The sequence below is a fragment of the Xiphophorus hellerii genome, chromosome 18 (assembly GCF_003331165.1).
Source record: "Xiphophorus hellerii strain 12219 chromosome 18, Xiphophorus_hellerii-4.1, whole genome shotgun sequence".
Taxonomy (NCBI): Eukaryota; Metazoa; Chordata; class Actinopteri; order Cyprinodontiformes; family Poeciliidae; genus Xiphophorus; species Xiphophorus hellerii.
The window spans coordinates 25,045,795-25,070,657 of NC_045689.1; the positions used below are offsets into that span (position 1 = coordinate 25,045,795).

General features: G+C 41.2%; 1 protein-coding gene and 1 long non-coding RNA gene across 6 annotated transcripts in view; one reads left to right on the top strand and one right to left on the bottom strand.

The window, feature by feature from the left end:
* The window catches only part of cux1b (cut-like homeobox 1b), a 94,946-nt gene that overhangs the window by 34,208 nt on the left and 35,875 nt on the right, over positions 1-24,863 (top strand). For all 5 annotated transcript variants that reach the window (XM_032590403.1, XM_032590405.1, XM_032590406.1 and 2 more), the window contains exons 4-8: positions 5,481-5,559; positions 11,793-11,930; positions 15,641-15,764; positions 18,749-18,825; positions 20,222-20,288. In XM_032590403.1, coding sequence (XP_032446294.1) covers positions 5,481-5,559; positions 11,793-11,930; positions 15,641-15,764; positions 18,749-18,825; positions 20,222-20,288 — 485 coding nt within the window. The remainder of the gene's footprint in view (positions 1-5,480; positions 5,560-11,792; positions 11,931-15,640; positions 15,765-18,748; positions 18,826-20,221; positions 20,289-24,863) is intronic.
* On the bottom strand, positions 7,012-11,783 carry LOC116737336 (uncharacterized). The gene is made up of 2 exons (XR_004342784.1): positions 9,889-11,783; positions 7,012-8,220 (listed from the first exon to the last, which is right to left on the bottom strand). It is a non-coding gene; the product is annotated as an uncharacterized LOC116737336 (long non-coding RNA).

Consider the following 24,863-nt stretch of genomic DNA (forward strand, 5'->3'; position numbering starts at 1 on the left):
ACTGGGGCTTTATTCAGGGTCGGAGTGGGTGGGTGCACGCTGACGCACACACACGAGGACACACGCACGTACATGCAGTCGAGCAAAAATCATCTGAATAGATAGTGACAAGGTCTGTTTTACTACTGGCCATGGAATATTACAGTTTAACACTGGGTTAGTTTCCATATTCTTGTGTTAAAACAACAAACACAGCCGGCGGTTGTGTAAAAATACAGTAATTTATCGCGGTTCCACCGCGTTCTGCTGATGATCCACAATCTATTTAGAGAATAGAAACAGCCAGCAGTATAATTGGGGCTTTGTCAGCTGTTTCCACCATCTTTATGTTGACACACCTCGATGGCGTGCACACCAGGACACGCCGAGACGCGCAGTGGGTGGCCGCGGAACTGAGAGACATTATCTTATGATTATTGAGATAATACTGTACACCAGCGCCAGTCTCGGAGCACCCCATCAATCAGGCGACTATTCTGTGCGTTTGCGTGCCACAACTCGAGTCGTTTTCGGAGTGTGTAATTTTAGACCCGTCTTTGTTTGCTTAGCCCTCAAACCCTTTGATCAGAAACAAGACAGCACCAAAAAAACAGAAGGGGTGTGGGGGGTCGTCTTGGAGTCTCTCAGTAACCCATCCCAAAGCACTCGCCCTCCCTCCACCCCCCTCCAACAAACTTTAATCATTACTAAGTGACTGTGGAACTTTGACAGGGCAATAAAAAGTTTTAGCACAAGGAACTCTGAGGGTCCAGCACTTTTAATCTTTGTCATTGAAAGGTGGATGCCCTCGGGTCATAATTATTACCAATAACAGTACGGTTTCCACAAGGCCCTAGTTTGGTAAACGGGTTCTCTGTGGGGGTGTGTGTGTGTTGTGTGTATTGCATGCTTAGTGTTCCTTGTTGGTCCATCGATCAGATAAGCTTTTCCATTATCCAACGCTTCAGTCTCTGCTTCCCATAGCCTCCCCTTATCAGACTCCACTGGGGCCACACTCGCACACACACAGACACACCCCCACACACACACACACACACAGGTCAGCCCGATGCCCTTCACACACTACGGGTTAGATAGGGGAGCAAGGCGGTGCTGAGTGATGGTGCCACAAGCTGCTGACGTATGTATGTATGTGTTTGTGTGTGGATTGGTCAGGGATACCTTCTGCCATTGTAAGCACTTCTCATTGGTAACCCACCGATACTGGCGAGGTATCATTTGTGTCACTTGGTTTGTTGTGCTTGGTTTGCGTCTGTCTGTCTGTCTGTGTGGGATGGGGGCAGGGGAGCGTGTAACAGCAGATGTCATCGGGATTGGTTGAGCGAGCCACAGTTTGGAACAGCAGGGCTGTATTTGCAAATCCTGGGTGGTCTTCTAATGGCTCTGGTCCTGCAGTTAACCTGCTTTTAACTGTAGGGTGTGTCCTACATTAAACGTCTATTTCCTGCCTCCCATGTTGCGCTATATAAAGCTGCTGTACCACTGACCTTGGCCCAGTCATTGTACAGTCATGCAGCTGGTTTCCTTCACTGCCATCAGCCCGTCTTTTTTTTTTTTTTTTGTGCCGTCTTTATTATTGACAGTGTTGATGGTTCTCGGAATCTCTGATCGCATGTTATTACAAACACATGCACACAAGTTCAACATTGTTGTGTAAGCGGTCTTAACATCAGTAATCTTCCATTAGTGGCTGAGTATCTTCAATCACACACGGTCACACAGCATTCGAGAAGGGTACAGGGCATGATGCGGCATGTTGTGGGAACGGGATTTATCATTGGCATTTAGGCAGTTATGAGAGTCTCATGATGTCTACGCAAAAAAATGTAAACCACACATGATCTTTCACTGTACATTTACTGTAAAGTAAATGTTTAGTGGTGCCTTTTCTTTTTCTTCTTTCGTTATTTTCCTGCAAATAAAGTTTTAAAAAGTGTGGCTTTATAAAAAATACTGTTTTTGCATTGTAGATTTTTGGATCACTAATGTCAAAGAGGGAGTAGGAATTGAAGGTGGATAGCAGGAATTGGGAATGGTCGATAGAACGGCAATAACATAGGTTTATGTTAGTCATTTTTTATGTATTGGTCTGATAAGTAACTAGGCTGGTATTAATAGTTGAAATTTATTTCTATCTTGTTCCATTTGTGGTTTGGAAGGAGGGTTGGCACTTGGCATTTGTTTGGGCATGTGACAGTGATGCAGTGCAGGATACTGGAGTGTTTAACATCGGCAAATTAAAGTTAGCGGTGTGGCTTTTTAAAAAAATTTTTTTTCACAGTGTCAGGGAAATATAGATATTGCAAATAGCAATACATTATTGCTATCAATTTATTAACAGCAATAATACATTAATTGCTGTTAATGTAAAGTATATACTTTATACTTGATAAAGTATTGGGCTTTATCAAGTCTAGAGGACGGCAAAATGTTTTATGCTACATTTATTCACACACCAATGGTGGTAAACTACATTGTAGCTGCAGCTGTTTTGAGACAATTTCACAAAAGCGAGGATGCCATGCACCGACGCCACCAAACCCTCTGACCACCATCAGCGAGCGAGGCGCGTGAAGTTTCTTGCTCAATGATTCAACTAAGACAGGCAGAGTGGAGTTCGAATGGGCAACTCACCGATTACAGGATGAACTCACACCCCCGTCGCCCCAATATCCTAAATATTGGGCAATGGCCATAGCAGCAATATTAATACTGGATATTGATATTGACCCAAATTTTTATATGAAGCAATCTGCTCATATAGGCTCAACAAGTTGTAAAGGGCCAACGCAGCAGGCAAAGTAAATTGCATAATCAGAGTGGAGGTCTTTGATTTGTGATCTTTGCTTAACTGGATTGTGTTCTTGGCTCAAAATGTTTACTTGTTCACATGACCTAATCAGTTCCTCTGATCGCATCATTATTCTTTCTCTCTACCAGATGACTGCTCTTGACAGTCATAGCAGATAACTCTAACTCTATATACAGTTGGTTTGTGGAAAATAAGTTAATTTCAGTCTACCCTAGTGTATGGAGTTTCAAATATTTTGGAAACCTTATCTGTGTTTGCAACTTATGTCTTGGTATTTTTAAGGGATACAAATATACATCTGAAGAATAAGCTGAAATGATTTTAAACAATGTCTGGCCAGAACGTACAAAACAAAACAAAAATTCAGGCTCCTGCTAAAATAATATGTACAAAATCTATTACTTTTATTGTATTTTAATGTTGACTAGATTAAAACTGTAGGATCTATGATGTCTGCATCATTAAGTCTTAAATTCATTTATATAAAACTAAGGTCTTAAACATCTTAAAATGCTTAAAGAAAATGTAAGTTGGCCTTAAATGTGTTAATCACAAGTCTTAAATTTTGTCATGAAAGGACTATTTAACCTCTTGTGGACGTTTTTTTCTGGAGGGACTTTTCTGTCAGGTAAAAATTTCACTCACTTCATTCTTGGACTCAAGGTGGTTAAGGCTACCGGAAACGAGCTGTTAAAACTTGCTGGCTAGCTAGCCAGTAAGCCATTAGCATATGGCTAGCTAGCATGTGCCATGTGAGAAGCACAAAGCTGCTACCAAAAGCTGCAAAAATAACCACAGAAATTATACAGGTTTGGTAACCAGCATTTCTTTTGTCTGTCGTAATATAGGACTTAGATTTTATTCACAATGGTCTTTACAAAGGTCTTTAAAAATCTTAAATTTGAGTTGGTTAAACCTGCATAAACCCCGAGATCAATACCCACTAAATTCATCAGTGCTCCTGTTCTGCTGGTTAATTAATTGGGCTGTTTGCTTGGAAAAAGCCTGCAAATCGCTGATTAAACAGACACGCAGCGCCTAGCTTACAGCGTATGGTCGTTAAACAGAGCTTTGTTGGTAGGAGTGACGGCTGGCGCTGCTTTTGTTCTACGCGATGATGACCGTGTAGGTTTTTCACGAATGGAAAGATTTCCAAATCGTTGAGTTTGCCTTCCCTGTATGGAAGCCATTTGTCCACCAGCTGACTAGCAGTGTGCAGCAAACGGTGGGGGAGGGACATTGCTGAGTTACTCTGGGCTTATTAAACTCCTGTTGCTCCAGAACTCTCTCTGGTGGCTCATTAAAACCACTGTATACTGCTGGAACGATACAACGGAAAATTTTAGCCCATTTAAATTTATTTCCATGTACCTCGATACCGGTAACCGGCCCGTTTCTAAAAAAGTTGTTTTTGCTTCCATGTGAGAGAGTAGAAAGTTCTGTGACAGAGAAACATGTGAGAGACTGACGCCGAAAATCATTGAGGGAGAAAAGGAGGGGGGGAAAATGAGTCGGAGAACATGGAAGTGACAAGAGATAGACTGAGAGAAAGCCAGAAATAAAAAGACTTGGGGGGAAAGAAGGAGGGGTGCTGGCACCAGCCTACTCGGGGCCAGATGTTTTGTGGCTAAAAAACTACAGATGAATCAAAGCCATGTGAGGAGATTTATTAGGTTCCCATAGGAGCCGAGGCAGTGTTACATGTAGCCTGTTCTGTTTACAGTGGCAAGAACCCCTCAAACCACCCATCAACTACACTACTGGTTTGGCTGGGAATGTGAAGACTTTATATTTGGACTTGCGCAGGCTTTTGTCTCCATTCCTTTTCAGTTCGTGAACGTGCTGGAGGAGCTGGAAGAGAAACACATGGGCTGTTTAGTCTGAGCGCGGCAGCCAGCGTAGTCAGCTGTAGCTCTGCCCAGTACAGTAGCACCATCTGAATGTCTTTATTTGGCATCTGTTTCCCTCAATTTAGACAAGATTTCAGATGCGTTCTCGACTACCGCGTCTGATTCTCATATGGACGCGTGGCACAGTCTGTAGTAGAGCCTCGTCGCTTCCTACTGCCGTGCTGAAAACTGCTCCAGAAGTCCCACAGCATGATTTTTAGTAGTAATTTCTTATAGATCTGTCCTAATGTCGTCCATTTCGATATTATTGGTGATGGAATGCATGCCGTGCTCTCTTGTGTTAATGGCTACATCAGTAATGGATCCACACTGTATTGCTGCTAAGAGCTGACTGAATAATCTGCCCCTGCTGTGGCTGGAAAGACTGAGCCAGCTGTTTAATGATGTCAGCGTGCTAGAGGGGGGAGACGAACACACACCGTTTTATACACACACGCACACCCACATACACACACACCGGCTAACAAACGGACTTAGGCACACTCACTCGAGGACAGAGCGACGCAGATGCGCGCTCGCGCACGGCAAACGAAAAGCATCCGTCAGCAGCTGAACAGCTGAACTGGCTTCACGGGGAAGGAAACGCCGTCGTCGAGACGGCCGCCATCGCAGGCAGCATACCGAAGCATAGTGAGAAAAGACAGATATGCAGGCTCCTCTTACTGTGAATTTAATGGGCCTTCTTCTTGGGTCAGTAGATCCGACTCTCAGATTTGTGGTGATAATTAACCGTTTCTTTTCATTTTTCGTCTTCGCAGATCGACGCCTTGAGTAAAAGGAGTAAAGAAGCAGAGGCCGCCTTCTTGAACGTGTACAAGAAAATAATTGATGTCCCAGGTAAGGATAGTTTCTCGGTCTGTGTTTGTGTAAAATTTCTGTTGGGATACATCAAGTCAGAACTGGAGTTTGAAACCCACATCCACCCAGACGGCCACTTAAAGAGACGAAGGAAAAAACTATAGCTCCTCCTCTCCAGACATGACGCGTTATCTTGAATTAAAATACAAACGTTCCACCATATTTAATATACCAAATTGCCTTTATTTGTAACAGAAAGTCATCATTGTAATATAGCTTTAGCCAAAAACGTGTCTATTGAATTAATTACCACGCTTTAAGATTTATCATTATTGAACAAATTTTATATAAAAAAAAAGTAGGATATATTTTTTAAAAAAATTTTATTATTCAAAATTGGTTACCTGCCTAACGGGTAGGTAACCAAGGCTATTAAGGCTAGCTGCTTATCAGACATGATGACATCGTCTGCTACTTGGACGATTTAAAGCAATATCTCTATAACAAGAGTGATTGCTGACATTTTAATTCCACGCCCATAACTCTGTTTTTCATGAGTAGAAGTATTTCAAAACAGCTAAGCTAGCCTTTGTTGTGATTAAGGACTAAAATTTAAAAAGATTATTGGCAGATTTTAATAACATACATAGATAAAGACAAAATTATTAGAGTTCATATCAGGCTGTGAAAATATAATGTAGAAAAGAATAATATAGAAATAGCCTTTACTGACCAGCAAAGGGGAAAATCAAGTTTAACATCAGCATCCAATATAAAAGTTCACACAAAAAAAGTTATTAAAGAGTTAAAAACAATTTATAAAGCGACAAGTTTAACAATAAAAACAATCACGGTAATATCCTGCAATAGAAAATACTGTGTAATTATTAGAAAGAATGTCGGACTGATGATCCAAGAGAAGTGCAACTGAGTCGGATCACTTTGTCCAGACATGTAGATAACGTGGTTGTACTGTATATTGAGCATTAAAAAAGGACAGATTATTTACAATACAGTGTAAGCGCAGAAAAACAGATGTGGAATAATAGTGGAAATGTTATTTAAAAATGAGTAAGAGCAGAGCAGATGATTATGCATATGCCAGCAGGGACGTAAACACTTAATGATTTTGTTGGGAACAGTGATGGTTATAGAGTAACAGCTGTTGGCGGGAAAGATTTGCGCTATCACTAATTAAACTATCTCCATGCACTATGCTGCTTCACAAAAACAGCATAATTCATGGAGAATCAACCAGTCAACAGACTTCACTCTGGTTGTGGGAAAGGAAACGGGTGATTTTGCAGAACCAGTTGAGACCAAACAATGGGTGAGCACTGAAATCACTTTGGAGCAGTGTTTCTCAAACTTTTCCAGACGTAACACTTAACCCATTTAGCAAACACTCACGGACCACCTAACTTGAAATTGCCCTCGCAATAACTCAACAGATTAAAATATACAACCTGAAATGAAAATGTTAGTACCTTACTGCCCTTATTGAATTAACTACTTTTAGCTAAGGGTATATGTGCTGGTGGCCTGCTGTTGTGCAATTCACACTGAGAAACTGAAAAATACTCCTGTAGACATACATTCCTCCTTTCAAAGATCATAGTATTTTATTGTGTAAGCTCTTTTAAGTTTTATCAAGGCAAAGAGTTCCATGTTAAAATGATAACCCGGTCTTAACCCACTTATCGATTATTATTTTTAGTTATTCGGTAAGCTAACTGTACACATTTCACTTTGAGCTCACGTTACGGCAAATAACTGTTTGTTTACATGTGGTACCTTGTGGACAATTAGGGGGCGCAGTTTGAAGAAGACAGTTTTAGTGGAAAAGTCTTCTTCACACACTAACAGCGTCCACACTGAAGAGGGTTGTCATCTTACTGCTCCTAGATATAGTGGGTTTACTGATTGGAAATAGATCAGATTTTTTTTACGTTTCTGAACAGCTGGGTATCAATCAGGTTGGAACATTTTCGAGGTTTAACCGGGCCATGCCCATTCCGCTCTGATGCCGTCTCATTTTTCAGCTTTGTGTGTGTGTGTGTGTGTGTGTGATTCCGTAATACATCCCTACAAGGCCTAATCCCACGGGTGTAGCTTTAAGATGGTCTTAACAGAAGGTGCATCCTGACATTGATGACAAGTACGGCCCCGGATTGGCTGTGGCGAAACGCACGCACAGAAGAAAAAAAATAAAACCAGTCACGTTTCATACACTGAGGCAGAGAAAAATGACAGAAGCGTCTGCACAGCACTGCTGGATGGAGGTTTTCAGCTGCGCGGAAGTCCTGGAGGGCCCCGGTATGTAGGAACGAGAAAGGAGTCGAGTTCATCTATAACGTAAGGAGGTCATCATATTCCCACACGGATAGACCTACAGTAATATCTTTGGATTGTACTGCTCCCAATAAGTCAGCGCCGGTTCTGACGGGGCTATTCTTAACTTGCAGCGAGACAATGATGTAATGCCTGATGCGCACATGCACAGAGACACAGAGCAGCCTGACTAATGCAGCAGTCTTGAAAGAGGAAACAGTGTGTTTTCTTCTGCCTTCTGTCAGCTTGAAGGCCTGGACAGTCATCCCAGCGTGCTCTGGTTTAGATTAAAGGTGTCTGGTGAGAGCGCTCAGCACCAGCGGCCCACAAGTCAAGCTGTCTTTAACCGGCCGGGGAGGGACGGCGTCTCTGTGAAGGACAAAACTTTGATAAACGGGAGAGAGAAAGTTAATTTTCAAGGGCACAAAAGTAGATAGGAGTCTATATTCAGAGCATACTGTTATGTTACTTAGTATTTGTTTGTTTGGGACTCCAACTTATGTGAGCGAGCGAGCGTGTGTGTGTGTCGGAGCTCAACCCTGCGTGGTGTGTCACCTTGACGGCACAAAATCAGCATGAAATTCCCCAATCGTTCTCTGCTGATCTCTCATTAGCATAGTTAAGATATCTAACTGTGTCAGACACAAGACACACACACACACACACACATACACGGCTCTTACCCCCAGCTGTAAGCTGTCAGTTCCTCTTATCTGTACAACACACACACTCACAGAAACACAAACACACACACACACGCATAAACTGCTCTTTTAGCTGGCATGCTGATGAGCGTTGCCTGCGTCTCTTGGCTGCCTGTCACCAGTCTGCCACCCATGAGCACCAATCAGATGTGATTGGCCTGACTGACAGAGCTCTCTTCATCACACTGACAGTTAACCCTGCTGTGTGTTTTCCAGGGTTGTTGGTAAAATGCCTCCAGAAAAGTTGCCTTTCTTCCTTCTGTCTCCGTTTCTCTAATCTCTTATTTACAGTTCTCTCTGCCTGTTTTTTTTTCTTTTTCTTTTTTTTTTTTTTACAGCTTCGCTTTTGTCCAACTGTCTGCTGCCATGTTTCGCCTTTCCTCTCGCTTTCAAGATGCATCGCAGCGAACACTTTAACTGATCACAGCCAGTAATCTCTCGTTAATGTGTCTAATCTGTGTTGCTGTCTGTCTGCCTCGCTTTGCGTCTGTTATCCAATTCTCCTGCTGTGTCAGCCATCGTCGTGTTAGATCCCCGCTAATACGAAGCCAATGTTTATGACAAAGCTCAACAGTTTCCTCTTACAGGCCATTGTTGACTAGACCTAACGGAGAAAGTTTGTTCGCACGGGTGGCGGTAGCTAACGGTGACGTGTCGTTCAGTTTCGGATTTTTACAGCAAGCCTCGATTTTAACTTTTATAATTATTACATCATTAGCAACACATTGAGTAAAATATTCTGGCTGTTGAAGAACAATGATTAAACAATAGCAGTTGAATAAGGAAACTCGGCTGGAAAGCCACTTTTTTCACTTCTGATGCCAATACAGATATCTGAGGTTTAGCACAGTAAAACAGTGATGAATTAACTGAAATTATTTTTTTTTTCAAGCACAGTCATAAATGTACTGAATTACAAATTTATTTTATAACTCTGCACCACTAAAGCACACTTCGCAAGTTTGGTCAAACATGTAAAAGCAACACAACTTTAATTTGTTCAGTCAGTGCAATTAGGAGAATAACAGCCAATGTAAAGTAACTTGTAAAAAAAACCAAACTTATACTGACAAAAATAATTCTAAATGTAACGTAGAATAAATAATACAGCATAACATCGCTCCGAGCACAAAACGTAGAATTAAACTGAATAGATCTGCCCTTATGTATCGGGTACATTGCCAATAATTACCTGATCTGGAATTTTCTTTCAATATTGATACGTTTTGATTTTACTTGTTTTTTTTCCAAGTTTGAATAGATGTGAAAAAGTCAATAGTTCTGCTAAAAAGTTCTGCTAAAAAGTATCATTTTCAGGTTTTAATTCTCATACCCTGTCTAAATGCGTCCTTACTTCTGTTCTCACTTTCTGTCCAGTTTTTTTCATCTTCTTGTTTTTTCTTCCTCTAAATTCCTCGTGTCCTTCCATACTCCCTCCTATATGTCCTACCTTCCCTCTTCACTTTTTCCTTCCTAGTGTTTCCTTCCTTCTTTGCTCCCTTTTTCCTTTTTTTTCTTTTCCTTAAATATATTATTTTTCCCTATTCTGTCTTTGCTTCCTTCCTTATAACCTTTCTTTCTTCCACCCTTATGTCATCCCATTTTTTGTCTTTCTTGTGTCCTACTTCAGTTGTTTCCATCCCACCTTTCCGTCTTTCATCCTATCCTTTCTTCCTTTATAGTCTTTTCTTCTTTTATCCTTCCTTTCTCTTTCCTTCCTTTCTTTTAGTGTTTAGATCAATAGGCCGACCCGACCTGACATTTGGGCAGTCAGGTTCCAGCACAGAAAAACCTGAAAGAGAATGGACAACATAAATATGTTTTAATCTACTTATTCTAGTCTAAATAGAAGGGCGGCCAGTTTAGCCTGGTCAGGAATCAAAGTGAGGTGCAGAAGCTAATCAGACTGTAGCGAGCGCAGTCGAGGCGCATGCAGCCCCGCCCTGCTCCTGTCAGTCACACTTCCCAGATCATTTGCTGTTGACTCACCCTGCAGTCACAACAAGCAACAAGATGGAGCTGGAACATGTTACACTTAGCTAAAAACGGAGGAAATTACGCTAATAAGCCAGCAGAGTGCAAAGTCGGAGGTCTGGAAGGATTTTAATCTGGTAGCAGTTTAAAGTAATAGATCAGGTTTACTTCGGGCTTGGCTCTCTAATTAGAGTTAATTAGTCAGGTTGGATCAGGCTTCAGCACAATGTCTATGGGCTCGGGTTGGGTTGGTCTCATTTCTTTAGGCTTGATCTAAACTCTTGTGTCCTACATCCATTCCTTCTTTGTGTCCTTCATCCTTCTTTATCCTTGGTGTCGTTGTTTGTTGATACCATATTGAAAGCCTTCCTGCTGTATAAATATTTGCCTTTTGCATAAAAATTACAGTGAATTGTTGGGAATTTTTCCAGTACAGTAACCCTGAGTGACAATAATCATGGTGTCAACGTATTTGGCACAAAGATTTAAAGCAAATTGGAGGCGATCTGTTTGCTTTTATCTTCTTTAGGATTAGCTCGACAACTAGTTCATAGTTCGCCCGGTGTAGTTTTAAAACACCACTAGCTTAATTTGAGTGATGGGTGTTGCTCCTTTAGTTTCCATGACTGTCAGTGTTTTCTGCTGCTGCTGAGTCTCTGTGAAAAACACCATGAAGGAGAATCTGCGCTCAGTAGATCGACAAGATTACACGCATGGCTTTTAATGTAGTTTGTCAAGTAGCCCACATGGAAATGTGGTGCAATAACAAAAATGCCAACACAAAACGATAAAACAATACTGAAAGAGGTTAGACTGTTGGAGGACGAATACAGAATTTTCCCTTTTAATAATCAAATACTTAATTTATTTACATAACTGTGTATAGATCTATTTCTTTTACCAGTACAGCTGTATTCTGTGTGTTAATGACTGAACTTACATCTTCCCTTATCACAGGGTTGCTTCTAATTATGTTTATGTTTCACTTCTTCCTCCAATCAGTCACTTTCCACAGAGATCAAAGGTCAGGGTTCAGCTTCAAACATTTGTCCTTAAGCTTGTAAGATTCATTGCCTTGCTCAAGGACGCATCAGCAGTTCAAACGCTCGCTCTCAGACGGCCTTGACTGCAGTTATTCTAAACACACTCGGCCACCTCGCCGCCCTTGCTTGTCTGATCTGTTTTTGGAGTGTGTTAACATGGAGTGTGTTTTTTTTATTTTTTTTTTATTTCATGTCTTTTTTTTATTCTTTCCCCCCTCAGACCCTGTACCTGTGCTGGAGCTGGCTCAGCAGCTGCAGCTGAAGCTCCAGAGGATGCACGACATTGAGACAGAGAACACCAAGCTACGAGAGACACTGGAGGACTACAACAAAGAGTTTGCAGAAGTTAAAAACCAAGGTTAGAGGGGGGGGTAAACGGAGAGGATATTGTTAACGTACAGGGGACAATGAGGTAGCCGAAACCAATCAAAATGACTCAGTTTTTGCTTCACGCTGCGACATTATTTAAAAAGAAAATTATTTAGTTGCTCAACAGAGAAGGAAATCTTTACCTGGTGAATATGCTGTTAATTTGAAGTGTTTCTCTGCGTTCTGAGAAAAATTTAACTGGTCCCCTTGTTTAGAGACTTTAAGTTTCATAGTATCACAATAGTTTGTGATGCTATTGTGAAAACGATGAAAGTGAAAAAAGAACTATTTATTACTTCCCTTTTAGGTAACTGTATGACTGTCGCTGCATGACACAGCAATTATAACCCCAACATACAAACAAATCCATCTGTAATGCGCTGCTTTAGGACACCAGTCACATAAAAAAGTGTGATTTCTGTCACTGAACTGCACATAGTAACTGCACTTCATCATATTTTCAAATTAATTAATATTTACTGATACAAACAGTGGAGAAAATAGCAAATACAGACAGTTTTGGCAGGATTTAAGCTTCATTAATTGGAATTTATCATGACAATGATAAATCAGAATAAGAAATTTATCACGGTAAATGATAAACGATACGATAAATGCACACTTCTACTTCTGTTAGTTAAAAATAAGTCACTCTGGTGATTATGTGAGGTCAAAGTAACTTTAGTTCCCTTTACAAATCGACTCGTAAACCTTTTCTCTTTTTTTCCCCCTCACATTTGCATTTTACTGTAAATTTTATTGGGTCGTTTTCCAACATAGATCCCTTTTGTATATAACAAATATGAATCAAGTTTTCTTTTTAATGGAGTTACTGAAGTACATTGACTTGATATGTGAAGCACAAATGCATGTCTCCTAAATTATATTAATTTAGTTAATTTTGCATCAAAGGAATTTTAACAGTTACACAACGTGTTTTTTTTATTTTTTATCTTCTTCTATAAAATTTATAATTTTAAGGATTGTGACTTATGGGGGGGGGGGGGGGATCAGCTTCCCAGAAAATTAAAATGTCGTGGAGAAACGTCGGCCCACTGGGAAGTAGATGCACACACTAAATATTTTACTGCATCAGTGCAGCTTGGCATGGCCGTCAGCCTGTGGCTCTGCTGTGTTGCTAAGGAAGCAGAGGCTGCTTTCACAGCAGGAGTGTGGAGTCTCACAGCTCATCTTCCCCTCCACAATACCTCCAAGATTTGCCAGGTGATCAGCTTTGCACATCGATGCCACTGTTATTAAAGCAATATTGGTACCTTTGGTTCGCTACTGGAAAGTGAAATCAACATCTCCAGGGAGCTTGTCAGCAGTAGAAAGCACCAGGTGCTTTAAGGCTTTCTGATTGGACTTTGGACTTGATGAAACACTGGGTACCAACTGGGACAGAGGACATGGTGAGCTGTGGAAACAACATACTGGACCTCCAGCAGCTTGGATTCTTTGCCTCTGTGCTCTTCCTCCAGACTTTGAATTTCTATATAAAATGCAAAATTAAGTTTTTTCTTAAAGCTGCAGTATGTAACGTTTGTAAAAATGTTGCTCCATATTTCTTAAAATATTCACTCTGTCATGACAGCATCACATGAGATGGATGATCTGTGTGGGAAAAAAACAAACTCCTACGGAAACTTGCCTTGGCCTTCATTGGTTGTTTTTTGACAACTAATCAATGAATGTCTTTAGACGGCTATATCACTAGAGATAGAAGGCAAGGGAACTTGTTTTTTTTTTTCACAGATTATCTGTCTTACACTGTCACCATATAATAAAAGTTTTAAAGAAATATGTAAAAAATATATATATATCAGTTGTAAAAGTTACATACCGCAGCTTTAATATTGCTTTGGACCACTGAGCATACTCCTTCTCTCTGAATTAAGAGTGACTTAACACACTGCCAACACAAGCCAGTAGTCGGCCATATCCTGGATACGGGTGTGCGTGTGGGCGTGTGTGTGGTAGCACTGTGACTCCATTTTCAGTCCTTGTGAATTTTCTCCAAACTGTTGAATGGACTTTGACAACGCTGGATTTTTATTGCATTCCTGTGCAGTTTTTCTTCTACCACACTTTTTCCTTTCACTAAACTTTCTAACAGTGTGCTTGGAAACGAGGCAGATTCTTTGGCAGTGACCTTTTGCGTCTTATCTTTCTTGTGAAAGGAAGGAACCGTCTCCTGGACAGCTTGAGTCAGCATTTTTCTCCATGACGGTGTAGACCAAACCATGACCAGCATTACTGTAATAACGTTCCTTGTGTTGGTCTTATGCAATATGAGCATTTTATGAGATTTAAAATTTTGGGTTTTCATTGGCTGTGAGTCACAATAATCAAAAGTAACTGAAACAAAAGCCAAAAAATGTAATGATGAAAAAATCTGAGGTCTTTTTTGTGATCAAGATGCAGAATCTATCTTAACGAGTTATGAAAAAATCTTTTCCCGTTACGTTTTGCATGTTGTATTAACAGAAAAAAAGAATATATAACATCACAACAAATTCAAGGTTTAAGTCCTTATTTGAACATATTTAATGCGTCATGCATATTTCAGAAACACAGGAAAACGTACAAGGTTCTACATTTTCAAATAGGTTTTAAAGATGGGAAAAGCCGGCAGAGGGTTCATGAATAAAAGACGACGGGCTACCTCAGGGTAGAGAGAGATGGAAAAACTGACAAAGGCAGAAAGATAACTGTGAAGCGGTAATAAAAGTGCTGCAAATCCAGTCAAAAAGGAAGAGTGAGCAAGTGAGGGAATGTTTTGGAATCCCCCCAACCCTGTTTTTTTTTTTCTTCTTTCTCAGTGAGAGTTAATTGGAACAGCTCGATAACGGCAGGGTTCCATTCTGCCATTGATTTTTCTGTTCCCTCATCCTTTATCCCTCCTTCCCGCCTCAATAGATGCGGGGGGATATTTAAACCCCCCAAAACACACTCTGGAACTCCCACTCCTGTTGAAGCGCACACGTGGACTCGCTCGGCGCGCATACACCAATACACACACACACAGACACGCCGAGGCGCACGGAGAGCAGAGGCCATTGATCCCTGCAACCTAAATGTTTAAAGTTCAGTTAAGCAGTTAAGGGGTAAGAGGGCTCTAAGGGGACTCTCCTGTATTGATTATATGTCAGAGCTGTGAGGCTGTAGTTTAAATCACGTGCACACACAGAGCGCTAAGAGCCCTCAGTCAAAGGCAGCATTGCTTTATATCATTGTCTCACTCGCTTATATCTCTCTCTGAAAAACGCACACGAACACACAGGCCTGTTTATTACTCCAGTTATGTGTTAGATTTATCTCGGCCGGCCCCCATACGGAGCTCGGCAGCCGGCAAGTTATGGGATTTCGGTACTAATGCGGCCCTAATGAAGACAATGTATCTGCTGGCGTGGGGGAGCAGCTGAATATTCGGTACCAGTCGCGGACGCAAAGATTAGGCTGGAGCCATGGGGGCTACGGTCTGCGGCCTGTGCTGACAAGAAGAAGAAGAAGAATGTGTGGATATGAAGCGCTGTTCCCTAAAGGTCAAAATGCCCCGTCAAACACATCATGGTCACGGCTGCCGCTTATCACATCCTAGAAAACGGATGTGCTCTGGGTTTTTTGTTGTTGTCGTTTTTACAAGTCGTTCAGTTTAGTTTGAACACTTGTTTTTCTGCTCCGACTCTTTCCTTTCAGAGGTGACCATCAAGGCCTTGAAGGAGAAGATCCGCGAGTACGAGCAGACTCTGAAGAATCAGGCTGAGAACCTGGCCCAAGAGAAGCAGCTCCAGCTACACAACGACTATGCAGAGAAGGAGAGGTATGATAAACAGTTTGACTGCTGATAATTATGTCTTTATTACGAGGTTATTTTAGTTCTCTGGGCCGCTGTGGCCCTCAGACAGAATTATCAACACTTTGAAGGATTACTGTAAAGAACATTTAGGGGAACAAATAAACAACGCTCATTTATGAACCACTTGTTTGCAGATGTCTACCAAAACATCGGATTGGATTTTTGAACAGTTTTAAAGGAACTGAGATGATACAGTTAATCAAATGTAAAAAAAATAAAAAATAGCACCTTCAACTTTCAGTAATTATTCTGGGTTTTAGGCCTCCATTTTCCCTTTGTTTGATTTTAAATTTGTTCATAAAGTAAGGATGTGGGTCCCTGGACTGAAGACAGTTTTGGTGCCCTATGCACCAAGGAAAAGATTTTTTACTTTTGCAAATTACAATACATTAATAGCAAGAAGAGCAGGTATGAACTGATGCGTTTAACACGTCCTTTGCTCAGTTACTTCATGTTGTTTCCAAAGAAATAAACTATAACTTTATCATTTTCAAATACTGGGATATTGTTTATATTCAGTAAAATCATAAAACAGTACTACTCGCATCATTTGGGCCCATGAGTTTTAATTACAGCGCAATGTTTTATGTTTTGTATGTTTTAAGGTTGATTTCTATTGTACAGCATTTGTGAATGTATGTCTGTGAAGGTTAGGGTTAGGGTTGTATGTACAGTATGTCTGTGAAAAGCACTTTAAAATGAAACTTTACTTTCTTACTTACAAAACATTCATCATTAATTAAAAACAAAACAAAAAAAATAAATCTTTAGGGCCATCCCCAAAAATTGGAGCCCTGGGCTATTGCCGCAGTAAGCCCTTTCAGAAAATATCCATAGGTCAGTGTCTGCTCTTTAAAAGATGTTTTCGTTGAGACTCTAATTTATGCTTTTCTTTCCTCTTGCTATGAATATTGCATTGAAAGTAACCATGTCACACTAGTTCAGTTTTAATGTTGCTCCACCATGAATCTGTTTGGAACAAATGTTATCAGCCGTACCTGACCACTAATGTCCAGTAGGACTCCCCTCTGACACTTTTGTTGCTTTCAACAATATTTCATTCAAATGGTCACACCCAACACAACAGATTAAAAAAACAAAAAAAAAACGGAGTCAGATCACGAGCCAAACAGGGAAAAAGAAAAAAGGGTTTTGATAAGACGCATGTTGTGCAGAGATCTGTCTGTCCTCCGTCCATCTGGAGGGAGGAGAGCCGCAGATAATTTATCTTTCAGGAACCGCAAGGATACAAAACTTAACCGACTTCCTGTGAGAAATCACCGTGTTCCTGTACACTGTGCCGACAGAGTACAAGCCAGTGCTTTATCGCCCCCTATGAGGCAGAAGTGACAGCTGTTTATGACTAAGTGGAACGCTCTGGTTTAACTGAGTTAAAGATCAAGTGATTTAAAGCACTGCCTTGTTCTCTGGGTCCAGGTGGCTTTGAGTTCAGCTGGTCGACTGCTTCTCTGTTCTGACCTAAAGGTAACGCCGCTCATTTAGGACGGGGCTGAAATTCTTTAGAACAAACTCCCTCTCCATGTTCGCTCCATTGCTAAATGTGTCGAGATTGAAAACTCGTTTTCTGGGACTTTGTGAGAAAACATGCAGACTTTTTTTTTTTTTTCTGTCTTAGTTTTGATTATAAGCCATTAATTTTCTTCTGCTGGTCTAATTTGATGTTTATCGCCAAGTTCTTTGAGGCAACAGGTGTCTTTTTACACAGTCCGTTATAAATTGAGTGACTTGCTTTGAAAAGATTTGACACCACAGAACTTTCAAAAAGATCAAGAAAGTGACCAGAGTTTTCTCTGAATGTTTGAAGCTTAGGCAGCACTGTGCTGCCCCCACTTGTTGCTGTGGCAGTTAGCTAACAAAACGACACCACATTATGCCCTAGTTTACAAGAAAGACAGAAATATGTCACACTAAGTCATTTTACTTTTCTATCTTAATTAAAAGCATACAGTCATGTTTTGTATTTTATTTGTTTTGTATATAATACACATGTATTGTTATGTAAATCCAAAGACTTTGGGTTGTCACTCTTACCATTTCATCATTTTGAGCGAGAAAATACAGAAGACTCATAGTTGTAATAAAGCTTTAATAACTAGAAGTCAAACTAATTGAACAGGTATAATGAACAGTTGACCCAGTTATCTGAAGGTGGAATAAGTCGACCTAAACAAGGGTTTGTTTGCATAATGAGCTCCATAAAGCCTATATTTTCCCCTTGTCAATCACCTTGTTTACGTTCCGAAGGTGTTTTAAAGATTTCTAGGCTTGCAGTCGAAGATCAATTGTCCGACTGCGTTTCCTGTACGTCAGAGTTTTATAGGCCCCTTCCTGTCTGCAGAGAGCCGACTTCCTGTGTCTGAGAGGGCTGGTAAATGGATGGCACCTCCTGATGCATTTTATGCCGCGAAGGAGCGAGCGGAGGAGAGAGACGGAGATGAAAGGCTGAAGTAGAGGGCAGAAAAATAGAGATGACAGGAGAGACAGATTGGCGGAGAGGAGGGGGGCGCATCAAAGGGTGTCATAAAGGCCGTATTTGTGCTGGATTATTGATGTTTTTACACGCAGCGGCAATTTCTCAGCAGAGCCCCACTTTTTATGTGCCAAGAATGAATCTATTTTATCCCTGTGGTTTCTGCCCACCCTCGCCCACCTCCCTCCCCCCACCTTCTGAGTCAGCCATTGCGGCCCCCCACTCCACCCCCTGGGTGCAGCGTGCCCCAGTGGCCAGACATTCCTGCCTAATAGGGCTGCTTAATGAGGAGTGGGTTGTGTTGTGGAGGGTTTTTAGTGGGGAAAAACTCTTCAGAAATGGTGGGAAAATGGAGGAATGGTTGCATTTTCCACCAAGTGTGAACCCGAGAATGACTGACTCACTATCTCTTAACTGCGACTTTGTGCTTCCTGCTTTGTTTTTCGCACCTCTTTAGGAAACTCCAGGAGAGTCAGGACTCCATGTCTTCAAGGTTGAAAGAGGCTGAACACAAGGCGCAGTCCCTGCAGACAGGTACCGGGCCCACCTCTCTGGGCTTCCACTGACTTCATTTTGAGCCCCTTTCTGACACTAAGAAAAGCTCACTTTGTGTCTCCTTCACTCTGTAACCGACCCAATGCCACAAGAAAAAAATTTTGTCACCATGACCTGGTTGCACTCAAATATAATACATTCGCTGACCGGAAAATTATCTTTGAGCTTCACATTTTTAGTTTTCAGGTCCAACTTGAAAATTGACCAATTCTGATAGACTGATTCTCTGTTCATTTCTGCTTAACTTTAATCTGGGCTGTGTGTGTGTTCAGACGGTTGAAGGTAATGTTAGAAAAGGCAAATACCTGACATAAATTAGCACATAAACGTCTGACATCGGGATGTAAACAATTAATTGACTTATGACTAATTGTCGACTAATGGTTTATTAAATTAAAATGAGTTCCATTCGACTATTTAATAACATCCCTGTAGACCTGATTGTAGTCATGTAGGTTGTCCGTCATCCAGCAGAGGGCACCGCCGGTCATCCTTAAGCAAAGCCAGTCAGAAATAAAGATGGCGGAGCCGCCTCTGAACGGGAAAGAGAAACTGTCCCATAAAAGTCCGGTGTGGGACACAAAATGCATTTTATGAGATTCTTCTTTTGAAATCCAAACGCTCCAGAAGTCGTAACCATAATAGTGCTCATTTAGTTGAGCTACATGACGGTGTCAACTTCTCATTCAAAAATTACTGATGCGCTAAAAGTGGGCAGCATTACTGCAGAAAAAAGATTACTTGATGATAAAAGACATGATGAAGGTTGATTTCATCATGTTGAGGGCAGTTGTGAGTTTATGCACTTCATAGAGCGAAGCTTTAACATTCTTCCAAGAGCAACCACAGGCGGTAGGGAGCTACTTGTATGAATATCTCTCTGATTCACATATGTTTTCTTTTCATCTTTCATTTTTTTCTACTCAGCAGCCTAAGAGGTACCTGTTTTGTTACATTTTATAAATAGGTCTAAGTTAATCTGGGGAAAAAACAACACACTTTTCCATTTCTCAGCTAGTATTTAATACAACTGACAACATAATAGTAAAATATATATTTTTAAAATTCAACATATTATAAAAATGTAGTCCTTCATGTTATGAAAAAAACGGTTGGCCCTCTTGATACAAGAGAAAAGTCAAGCTTTTAAGCATTAGTTGATCAATAAGATCAATCAACTTTAGATTATTTGATAACTTGCTTCCCCAATCCGATAGAATTATCACCAAAATTAATTAAAGGTTGTGTTCATCTCTTGTTTGTGGATGAGAAATTAAGCTAATATAATTTCCTGTTTTTGTTTTAAGATGAAATGCAGTTGGAGAAAATATAAAACACAACTAATTATTATACATTTTTCCCCCATTTTTTTCAGCACTTGAAACAACTCAGGCCGAGCTCTTTGATTTGAAGACAAAGTATGACGAGGAATCCACGGCAAAGTACGTGTCTCTCTAAGCTGCATGTGTGTTTACAGGGTGACTTTTCCCCTCTGGCGCCCTCCATATTCTGCTCTTGACATAATCATCCTGCTTTAGTGAATCTCCCTCCCTGGAAACTCCTCCTGCTCTCTCCCCTAACAGCTGGAATGTCTCCCACAACGCTCAGCAGCCTCCAAATCCCAGCATTACCCACTCACAGTAAATACTGAGAGGGATTGTAATGCGTTTTGCAGATTCGGCAGAGCATCAAAATTGATTTATGTTTTTGCCGTGGAGTTTAGAGTGCTCCGTCTGAATCGGCGAGACAGAGGGGCAGCGCACTTTGAGGCCTCTGACTTGAAGCCACACGGGTATTTTTTTTTTTGCAGGACCTGAAAGACAAGATGGCTTCAGGTTCTCGAGCTGTGTTCATCTATCATTATTGATCTGGTTGTGTTGGGCATGATGAAAACTGCTTTTCCATGTCTGCAATCCACACTGAGAGACTCTTCACTGTCTAAGGTTTAGCTATGGGAACTGAAACCACTTAAGTGTCAAAACTCCTTTCAGAGAGCTGAAAAATTATGTTAGTGGGAGTAGGGCTGAAACGATTAATCCGATTAATCGGGATGAATTGATTATTCAAATAATAGTCAACTAATTCAGTAATCGGCTAATCGTTAACTGGAGCATACACACTCAGACATGCCATTTGCTGAAAGAGCAACAAACTCAGAGCAGTGTTTAAGCCAAAACTATGCAAAGAATGTATACTTTTGGCATTTACAATGGAAAAAATCTCCTTTTCTTGTAAATATGGTCTTTCCATTACTGAAGTGACAGTTTTAGCTACACCTGGTTCAAATTCTGTTAAAATTTCCTTTTGCGCACCTTTTACTTTCCAGTTATCAATTATTTAATCCAAAAAATAACCTAAACTCTTGATAAATCAAGCAGAAATGGCTGAAATTTTCACGTTGACATATTGTTTTAGCTTCAGATCCATCAGTCGTTCACTAAAGTAATGCTGTTATTGCATTTTAGGGAATAAAATATTTTATTTTCGTACTTGGAGAAGGAATTCAGTTGTTTATTTAATGTATTTCCAATATTGTATTTAAAAAAGGCTTGAGTGGTTAAATGACAAATCTGCAAAATGTGCCAATTTTCTTTATCCAATTAATTATCGTTAGAACAATCGACAGGACAGTCAATTACTAAAATAATTGTTAGTTGCTGCCCTAATTGGGAACATCTTTCAGAAAAACAACTGAAAAGTGTGGGAACCATTTGCATCCAGTGCAGTTAATAATTTCTTTTTGTCTTTTTTTACCCCTCCAGGTTTTTTTTTTGTGGGCTCTAGTGTCCCTTATATGAAAGTAGGTTGACAGGAAAGGGGGGGAGACATGCGGCAAATATTGTCAGGTCCGGGAGTTGAACCCGCAACGGCCGAGTCGAGGATTCACGGCCTCCAAACATGGGTCGCGCTATCCCTACGCCACCACGGCATGCCCAGTTAATCATTTCTAAAAGTAACCTGACAGGTCGGGTGGGAAACGTTGTGGAGAAGTTCAAAGCAAGGTTGGATTATAAAACTTCACACCATGGTAAAAACGCCATTCCTATGGGGAAACATGGCGGTGGCAGCATCATGGTCAGCTCTCTTTAGGATCTTGAAGCCACAGGAGCTGAAAGACAGGTTCGGCTACTAGAGATGTGTGCCGCCATCGATATTGATCTCCTAGTGGTGGGCAGGATGAGAACAGAAGCTTTTCCATGTCTGCACTCCGCGCTGCAAAGTGCCACTTTATGACATTCACACTCCGCCGTCTCTCAGGGCTATCGGTGGGAACCAGAACCACTCGAGCGTCCGGACCCCTTCCACAAAAGCTGAAAAATAATATTTATGGGACGGCGGGTGGAGAGAGAGGCGGGGTGGGAGGAAGGAGACGTTTATCGTTTTATTGATCATTTGTGCGCAGTAAGAGAAAGTGGCACTTTTCTGGAACTCCCTTGCTAAATACGAGGCGTTTAATAAAAGCTTGAAGGGCGTCCCGCGTTCATGCATAAAGTGCAACCTGGAATCAGCCCCGCTTTCAAAAAGCCACCCCGTCCAGTGGCGTTCACGCCGCCCTGGACTCGCCGTGTCTCTCCATTACCAGCGTTGTTAAATTGATTGGGTGTTAAAAACAGATCGATCCCTCCTCTGTCTTCCTCAGAATATTTTTTCCCTTCCTTTTTCTTCCACCCACACTTTATCTTTTATCTCTCAGCCTTGTGTGTTTGTGTTAGCGGAAAGGCCATATGAAGATATTGCGTGCAGCGTGGAGGCGCTAATCGATAGTTATTGTTTATCAAGGAGACACCTAGTTTTTCCACTTCTGACTGTCTTGGACTTCTTTCTCTACTTTCTTAGAACTTCACTTCTTCTTCCCCTCCTCCCCCTCTTCTGTTTCTTCCTTTCATTTCAGACAAGAACCCTGTTAAAAGGGATGCCTATAGTCAGCCCCATTTGCTTACAGAAGCTAATAAGCACATGCCCGCCCACATCCACACATGCACTCACATTAAAGTATACACACACTTGCTCGCTCCCTCGCTCACTCATTCGTGAGCCTCAGGCAGTCAGGGTCCTTGACTATGTGGCGTGCTGTGATCTGAAATTTTAATGCAACGCTTTAAAGCGCACACAAACCCCTCTCCGACCCTGCACCCTCCCAGTCCTCGGAGTCCTTCCCCCCCGTTTACTGCTTGGCTGAGCAAATCACCAGTGTTTGGCTGAACAACTTTTAACCCTTTAACTGGGTCCACTTTCACACAAATGCCATTCATATTATGTAAAACATACACGCTTCGATACGCGCGCACGCGAACATGAATTCGCCGTGGAAACTTCCCAGCAAGGAGTTTACGTGACAAATCCGACCCCTCCTCCTGCGGCCCCCTCGTCTCTCGCTGCGTTTAGGTAATCTCCCTTTTAAAATACACCCTCACACACACCGATGACACACCCCGACAATCTGGATGACGTGGCGATGCCCACGGTGTGTTTGTGTGTGTGTGTGTGTTTGTGAGAGAATCAGCGGGAGGCAGACCCTGTGGATGTAACGTTGCCCCCACCCCTCTGCTAGAGTCTGGCCAGCCGCCTTTTAATCGTTTAGTTCTTGTTAAAGATTAATGATTTATTGATTTCCAGCCCCGCAGGATGCTTTAAGAGGGCGTGTGTGTACAAATTTCTCTAAATGGTTCTCTGTCTCTACCACTCTAGTTATTCTTTTATTCCCAATAGTTAGGCAATGTACATATATTTTTTAAATTAATGTGACCAGTACAGCTGGACGATAAATCGATTTCATCAATTAATCAATTTTTTTTTTGGTTTTTGAAGATGACATTTTTGAAAAATCTGAATTTTCTTTTTCTCACTATTTCAATCCTTGAGTGACGTCAGCAGGCCCAGGGCGGCCATCTTGTTTTGACAAGTGTGTTTTACAGCTTCTACTTATTTAGACTTTGAAATCAGGTCAACTCTGTCATGGAATATCAGACTAAGATTTTTTGTTTTTACGAAAATAAAGTCCTAGTGTTACAAGAATACAGTCGTAGTAACACAAGAATAAAGTCATATGACAAAGTCGAAATAATACGAGAATAAAGTCATAATATTAGAAGAATGAATAATTTTTAATGAGAACTTCAACACAAGGTAAATGTACAAGTTTTTTACTCATTAAAACAACTTTGTTCTCATAATTGTAAGACATTGTTCTGGTAAATTTGTCTGCTAATATTGTGACTACATTTTCGTAATTAAGAAAAAAAAATTATTGTAGCCTGGTCCTGATATTCTGTCGTACAACTCGCATAAAGAATGATTGAAATTAAATCCACTTTTTGAAAATGTTTTCTGTCATTTGTAATTTCGTTTTTGAAAAAGAAAGCAAGAGGGACAAAATCGATTTGAAATCGGATCTGGTGTGAAAAAAAATAAAATAAATCGGAGAGTTAATTTCCAAGCCGCATCGCCCAGACCTGGTGTCCATTGCAAGCACCCACAAACATAAAATGGTGCGAGGATATACTCAAAACACACACATACTCTCTCTCTCACGTCTCGTTTCGTTTTAAGCCTCCCTGAAATCCCTACGGTAACATGCTGTGAAAATGCAATGTGGAGAAAGCCAAGGAAAGAAAAGAAATGGAGTGATGAAAGCTGGGGGGCAAAAAAAAAAAAAGCAAAGCCAGGGGGTGAATGAGGCTTCGGCGAGGAAGACGGGATAAGAGTGTGATAGAGAAGGGGAAATGAAAATCTAATTCAGGGGAATATCCTGCTGGCACAGAGGACAGAGGCCGAGGAAGAGAGGGCGATAGATGAGAGAGAGAAAACTGGAAGGGAACAGTTAAGAGGAGGAGAACATAGGCGGAGGGGAGAAAAAGGAGCAGTCGAGAGGAGAGCAGGACAGAGAAGATAAGAGATGAAACGGCCTGTCTGAGATGGAGGATGTGCAGTCAGGGCTCTGAGGCTCTGGGTTGCTTTCAGAAGTCCTACTAATGTCCCCGGCTGCACCCACTGGCTCTCCTGGCACAAAGCAAGCC